The sequence below is a fragment of the Solea solea genome, chromosome 12, assembly GCF_958295425.1.
Source record: "Solea solea chromosome 12, fSolSol10.1, whole genome shotgun sequence".
NCBI classification, from domain to species: Eukaryota; Metazoa; Chordata; class Actinopteri; order Pleuronectiformes; family Soleidae; genus Solea; species Solea solea.
In genome coordinates, this window is record NC_081145.1 from 13,690,526 (window position 1) to 13,697,849 (window position 7,324).

General features: G+C 42.1%; 1 protein-coding gene across 4 annotated transcripts; it reads right to left on the reverse strand.

Annotated features, from left to right (window-relative positions):
- Positions 1–349: 349 nt before the first annotated feature.
- Positions 350–6,862, reverse strand: skor1b (SKI family transcriptional corepressor 1b). 4 transcript variants are annotated; one of them, XM_058646542.1, is made up of 8 exons: positions 6,622–6,862; positions 4,469–6,225; positions 4,039–4,132; positions 3,836–3,940; positions 3,645–3,698; positions 2,990–3,064; positions 1,331–1,405; positions 350–982 (listed from the first exon to the last, which is right to left on the reverse strand). In XM_058646542.1, the coding sequence occupies exons 2-8, from the start codon at positions 6,206–6,208 to the stop codon at positions 831–833; spliced, it is 2,295 nt and encodes a 764-aa protein (XP_058502525.1). In that variant the 5' UTR covers positions 6,209–6,225; positions 6,622–6,862; the 3' UTR covers positions 350–830. The 4 variants fall into 4 exon arrangements, with proteins under 4 accessions (XP_058502525.1, XP_058502527.1, XP_058502528.1 ...); XM_058646545.1 differs by having other exon boundaries at positions 816–1,014; positions 6,622–6,861; XM_058646543.1 differs by having other exon boundaries at positions 816–1,017; positions 6,622–6,861.
- Between the last annotated feature and the right edge of the window lie 462 nt (positions 6,863–7,324).

The window sequence follows — 7,324 nt, forward strand, 5'->3', positions numbered from 1 at the left end:
TGTTTTTTAGTAGTAGTATTTTGTAGTAGTATCACTATTATTATGATTAGTATTATTATGATTATTATTTGCGCCACTGTTGATTAATAAAGTAGCAGAACAAATAATGGCAATCAAGCATACATTACGATCATTTGCTGGCTTTTATAATAGTTGTTTTACACACGCAGTCTATTTGAAAATCGACATTTTCACTGTGGATGTCAGTCAATAACTATAACTGTAGGCTATACTCAAAAAGTGAAAGCGCATTTTTTGTTGCCCCCAAAAAGTGATATAAATAGATTTAACTATCATAACATTAGTGGTTTGTTGCTTATCGTGTGGGAAAAAAAAGGTCCAGATGTCCATTATTCCTGTTAGAACGAGAGTCCACACCGTCTTTTGATAAAATGATTTATTCATTAGCGATGAAAACTATTACAGGGTTGGGTGTATTCATTTAGCCTACTAACTTCTGTGTTCTGTGTAGATTCTTCATACAGGAGATATACAATGGTTTGACAGCTACAAATTCAGATTTTTGTATAGGCCAAAAAAAAGTTTCACTCATTTAAAGTGCACAACCACTGAAGTAAGCAGATGGCCTGCAGAGAAGAACACAGCAAAGGTAGTAGGCTAATTCACAGGAATTAGCTATTTACAAGCTTATCATTGACAACAGAAAACCGAAAAAAAAACAACTTTAATACTAGATACAGTACATTGTTCATTGCACTTTGCCACAAATCATAAAATATCAGTTGTATCGTTTTTCAGAAAAAAATTGAGTAGATCCACGTTTATAAAATGTACAAGTATACAAGTTAGTCGGTGTTTGACTCGAATCCTCAGGAGTGCCAGTGGGTTTCCTGTGATGTGCAGTTTTCCAGGAGCCGTGTCCGGACGCGTCCTGCGTTCCCCAGTGGAGAGACGTGGTTCAGGGAGGAAGCAGAGGAGACTTGAAGGAGCAGGAGCCGCTGCAGTGGCGAGGAGTCAACATCTTACAGGAGAAATGGTGCAAAGCGTCGTGAGCTTCTATGAAGAAGGGGATGAAACTATCAATAGTGTACGTGCATGCGAGTGCAGATTCGAAAAATGACACAATAATCTCAATCAAGTATTTTATGAGGCTGGATATCAATTATGCGTGCGTCCTATTTGGTTTCACCTTGAGTAAAGTGTCAAAAGAGGCATCTGAGATGCACGTGATTGCTGATAATTAATTTGCACGACTGAGAGAAACTTATATAAACTAATATATGATGATGAGTGAAGTCAAAAATCAAGTTAGCACGAGCAGACGTGAATGAAACAGGGCCGATTTAAACACTTGAGGTCTCAACCTCACCTCTGACGATGTGGAGCTGCTGAACCATCTCCTCTCTGTAGGAAAGCTCCCTCTTCATTTGATCCTGAAAATTATCTGAGGAAGACACAGGCACGGATTTCAGTCACAGTGAGTCTGTGTCCACGCATCACAAGTTTATACAATGATATTAAATCATTCCAAATAAGACACTTTGTTGACAAATCTTACATTTCTGTCATGAATATTCAGAACATCACTGATACATAAAGAGTTGTGTAGTGTAGTGTTGAAAGTGAAAAGGGTGACAGAATTAATCCACACTGCAGACTCACTCGCCTGTGAGGGGCGCTGTTCTCAAACTAAAGCAAAACCAAAAAATCATAATAACCTTCAGGGCCCCTTAATATTGTAATCTGTATGTTGTGGTGTGGAAATTGTTTAATGCATGATTTATAGTGCAGATTGTGATTTAGCAATTTTGACAAAATCAGTGAAATTTAGTTCTGATAAGACAAAATCACATTTCTGGTTTTTGGATGCAATATACTGTAGTTGAGAGTACAACGATTTATATACTGTATAAAAAAATTAAAGTGACATGTTATCCCTTTTTGAAATTAATAAATAGAATAAACTGAAACATTTTTGTTGAAGTTGCTATGTTTTTTTTTGTGATTATTTTAATGTTGTCTTATGCAGAGTGTATTTCTATAGTGGAAGATAAATCTGAAATATGTGTAACAAAATGAGCGCTGCCTTGATTGTTGTGCTTTGTGTTTGTTGGAACCAAATCCCACAAGAGAAAAAACAAACAAGCAAACTTGTATTTGTGGATTCGAGTGAGGTCCACCATACAGGTTTCACATTTACAAAGAAGCATCACTGGGGGCTGATATGTAGAACCAAATTTCATAAAAAGCCTTGTGTATTAAATCAGTTTTTGCTATAAAATAAATCAAATATTACACTGCTTATGACGGGTGTTGTTTTCTGTTATTGTCATATACAAAGGTGAAAGAAGATATTTTAAATGACTGCACTGTCAGTTACTATTATCCTCACACTGGACTGTGAGTGTGATGTTTATATAAACCACTACACTACACTAATTATCTGATCCGGATCATATGCATTAGTCTTTAGTAATAAAACTGCTTTATACTGTCATGACAGGGTCTATTTTTCTCTTGCTGCAGATTTTTTTTTACAATGATAAATTTAAGAAGTTTTGGAGCATTTTGCAGAGAAGCTGGAGTGTGAGTTACTGCCAGGTAATTAAAAAAGTGAGTGTATGTGCTGCATAGTGTTGACACTGAAAATGGCATATCAATTGCGATATTTCAGTTTCATAAATTGAAATCCCCTCTGCAGTGAATGTTACACCATGCACGGATATGTTTCATCAAAAGGTGAGAATCATAATCCTCTCAAATCTCTGTTAAAAGGGGTTTGGGAACATTCTTCCAGGGGAGTGTGTCCCTGACCCACACAGCGTCTCAGGAAGAAAGGTTCCCCTTAACTGATGTTTGCTTTGCACAGACAGCGTGTGTGTCATGGCATGCCAAGGCCCGGATGACAAACATAACAAAAGACAAACACTTAACTTGCACCAGTAAAAAACTCTTAGTCCCTATTTATGAAACCACTGGGATAAAAGCCGGAGTGGTGGGAAATGCACTACTGCAGAATTTGGCTTACCTTTCAAATGTTGAAATTCACGTTCCAGCCTTTTCCTCAGCTCAACCTGCTCTAATAGTTGCTTCTGGAGTTCTTCTAAAAACAAAAAAAGCAGACAAAATAGATGCTGTTTGAGGAGAGGTTTTTCTTCTAGGACAGGTATCTGTTTTTACAACAGTGATGAGAACATCATCATCATCCTCACTCATCATTTACACTGACAATTCAGAGCAGCTCTTCCTGGGCCTACAGTCTCTGTCCCTTCTGTGTTTCAGGGGGAAAAAACTCCCAAAGATTCAGTCTCCATAAGTAATTTTTTTGGGGGGAAAATAGATGCCATATTTAGCAAATTATTATTTTTTTTGCAAGTGACATTTACAAGGGGTGAACACAGTTTAATGTACGATAAAATGTGTTAAATTAAAAAAAAATTCTTACAATTGATAAGTAATGAAGATAAGAGGTAAATTGGTAAAATTGTTCTTTTATTTTCTCAAAATTACATAGAGATTATTTTTATTATTATCTTTAATCCTGCAGGATTTATTTGTATTTATATGTCCTTTTTAACAAAATAAATTATGTGATTGAAGTATAAATCTGATGGGAATAATAACTATTATTATTGAAAATAAATATTATAGTTATTATTATTAGTTATTATTTAGCATCTTACCTTTTCCTAGATTTTCTACGTGTGATGGCACAGCTCTGGCTGGTGTGTCCTCGCCTGAACACACAGAAAATAACGTTATATTTCCCTGTTTGTAAAAATAAAAAATTTAAATAAGAATAAAACAAAAAATATTAGAGCCGCTGTGTCCTAAAACAGAGCTGATGTTATTGTCTAAGCTCAGAGTGACTTACCGTCCTCTGGCTCACGTTGGGATTCTTCGCTGCTTTGTTCATTAAACGATTTCGTTTCGATCTCCTCCACTGTTGAAGACGGCTCCTCTTTACTCGCACTCTCATCTTAAGACAAAATAAATCGATGTGATGATTTTTTTCCTCCGATTTAAAAACGTTTTGTGCTTAATGTTTTAACAAACGCAGAGAGAGAAAAGCCTAACCGTTTTTTGTGAGCGCTCCACTGAGGTAATTGGCAGGTCTGAACTGATACGGACTTCTCTTTTGTTGCACTTCACTCCTCTCCGGTGTGTAAACCTAAGGAAGAAAGAATCACCACTTCTTTCAGCATTTAAAAATTACAAAACGAGTTTGGTCAAATAATAGAATATGAATTAAAACAAAAACAAAAAAACTACAATTGTGAAAAATATACTCTATGTTGAAATGAAGTCTTTTAATTTTTATTTCAAGAGAGGATTTGTGAATTGAATGTGCACATGCTGCTTTTACACTGTTTTAAGACACATTTCTCCAACGGGACACGAATATGTCTCTGCTTATAAATACACACAGGCCAAGGACAATAAACCCACTTGCAGAAAAAAAGTGTTAAGTCACAGCTTCAGTGTTTCTCAGTTAGAAGTCACTCACTTCAGTGAAAGACGCGGCTATGTGGGTCTCTGATAAGTGCTTGCTCTGCAGTTCTCTGTCCGTGGACTGGGCCACATGTAGACTCATTTTCTGGGAGTCAAACACGCTGCTCTCCTGCGCGCTCTTACACTCGGAGTCGCTGGGGGAAACACTGTGTGCCAAGCCGGGGGGAGTCCGAGCGCACACCGAGGACAGAGGCCGGGAGTTCTCCACCTCCTCCTCATCCTCCTCCTCATCGGGTGTTTTGTTTGTCTCCACGTCCACGTCCGGTTCGCCCTCACTGTCCACGCAGGGGGACGCGGATCGGTAGCTTGAGCTCTCACTTAAAAAATCGGGCGACAAGTAGCCTGTGCGACAGCCGTTGTACGCGCCCCTGTTGCCGTACAGCTTGGCGATGCAGTCTGCGTCTTTAATGACGGGTCTGAACGCGGAGACGTAGCTGATTTTTCGGGGCGCGAGCGTCACCGCCTCCAGCGGCCTCGCCTCATCCCCGGACTTGTCGTCTTCGTTACGCGCGGACTGAGTGCTGGAGCACCGGTCGTTATCAACTACGCTGTCTTTGGACGAGTTGGTGCTGCGGTCACTGTGCTCGGGTAGGTCCATGTCAACGTGTCTGGGTGGACACAGCAGCTGTGGTGCGTGTTTGTGTGGAGTCTGTGGGTACGGCGGCATGGGCAGCGCGCCCGTCGCAGGCCAGAACATGGGGAAGGAGTGATAGGCGCTGTCCTTGGTACCGGGCCACAGCACGCCCGGGAGGCCCGCCTTGCTCTGCTCCTCCAGCAAACCGTCTTCTTTCTTCTGGCATAGGCTGAAAGCTGGGAAGCCGTATGGATGTGGGAACAGCGGCGGTGGGATTTTTTGCAGCATTCCAAATCCTTTATTGGGCACCGGGATGACCGGGTAGCTGCGCGCGCTGCTCATACCGCCGCGATTGTCCTCGCAGCTGAGGATTTTTGCAGGAATCTCGGGTGAGCCTTGGGGACGGTTGTGTCCGTGTGATTTTAACGAGGAGCTGGAGTCTGACCCACTGCCTGGCAGCGTCCTCTTACGACTTCCCCCATTGAACATGGCCTTCACGTCTTCCCACGCGTGTAGAACATCTGTCTGGCTGCCTTTATCTGTTAATTTAAGATGTCGTCTCCAAGAATTGAAATTTGCTGCGTCTGGCTGCGTGTACTTGGACTCCGGCGTGCGATGCGAGTGAAATATGAATTTATTTGGTGAAAAATACATGTTGCAATAGGAGCACTTGATGCACTTGGCTCTGGAGCTGTTGTATCTGGCCGGGATGAAGCTGCCTCGACTCCCCCAGGCGCACTCGTGGGACACATCGAAGGCAAAATTCTCTGGAAGTTTGGGAGGCGAATGGGCCCCAAGAAATGACTTACAAAGTCTCTCTGCCTCGCGTTTAGTGATCATCCCGCAGCGCCTGGAGGAGATTGGCATGGCCCCGGCTCTGCGCAGGATCTCCAGCTGGACTGGGGTGCACTGGACGCAGGTGATACCCAGCGCCACACGCCTATTGTGGATCTCGTTGTAGCTGTAATTCTTCAACAGGGTGTTAGATATCTGCGCAAGGCAAAGTCTCTCCTGGCCATCTATCACCAAAGACACGATGGGTATTCCGTACAGCACCGTCTCTCCCACCTGATTGGGCTTCAGGTTAGTGCTCGGGTAGGAACGTTCTTGTTTGGAGCTTGGCGAAGAGCTGGAGTCTCGGCCCGCAGGTAAGGGGTCCATGCTTGGAGGCCTGGAGGCTGCAGAGACGACGTTTGACGTGAGCAAGTGAGTTTTTTTCTATCTACAGCATCAAGCAGAACTTAATAATAAATATTTACACATTTCATGTCATAAGTGTCATTTAAAATCAACACACGTGGAAACAGGACAAAGCAGGTGCAGGACTTAATTTATCATATATTTGGAGCAAGGATAATGAATAAAAGCAGATTATTATTAACTAGAGTTCAATAATGATTATGATGAACACATGCACGTAAAGTTAATTGGCAACAACTTCAGCTTTTGTTCAAATTGTTACAACACACATTTATGGGATTAAATCCGGACTAATTCCAACAGACTGTGCGTAAAAAATATGTTCTAAGAGCATCAAGTAACAGCTGATCCATTTCGGCAGAACTAAAACTCACCTTCAATGTTCGCGCAGCTCCCCTCCGCAGTGAACGAGAAAGCTGTGATCAACTGAGTGTGGGAGCGATCAGGAGTATGTGCTGGATGATGTAAAGGTGTTTGCTTTAGGAGTGGGACGCAGTTGTCCGTGCAGCACCGCCTCCTTCCTGCACGCTGCCCTCCTCTCTCTCTGCTCCGCTGTCGGTGTGTGCGGACGGTTTGTGTTGCGCCAGCATCAGCAGCATCAGCAGAAGCAGCAGCAGCAGTGCCCACATGGCCTGCAGACTGTGTTACAGCCCCCCACCCCCCCAGCAATCAAGTGACGGCAAACCTTAAAGGCAAGGCACTCCCACTCACACAAGCAGTCTATGCATTAACTATGGATTCATGACCAATGAAGATTGTTTGAATGCTTGGTCTAATAACAGTCACTGCACATGTAGATAAAACTACGTCTGTACAAAAAAACCCCGCGAAATATTTATATAGATAAACATTGTAAATGTTATTCTAAACATAATCTTTCATTACTCGAGGAGCATAATGTCTTTAATTTATTCTTTTGCACTTTGCTGTCTGACAAAATGTTATTGACATTGTGAATGGGAGGAGGCTGCAGTGGGATTTGGCTTTCTACTAAAAAAAACACAAAACAAAAAAAACACAGCAGGGAATCCACGGACACATTGTTGTGCGCGTGGAGTCGGGGCGCGCGGGGCCTGC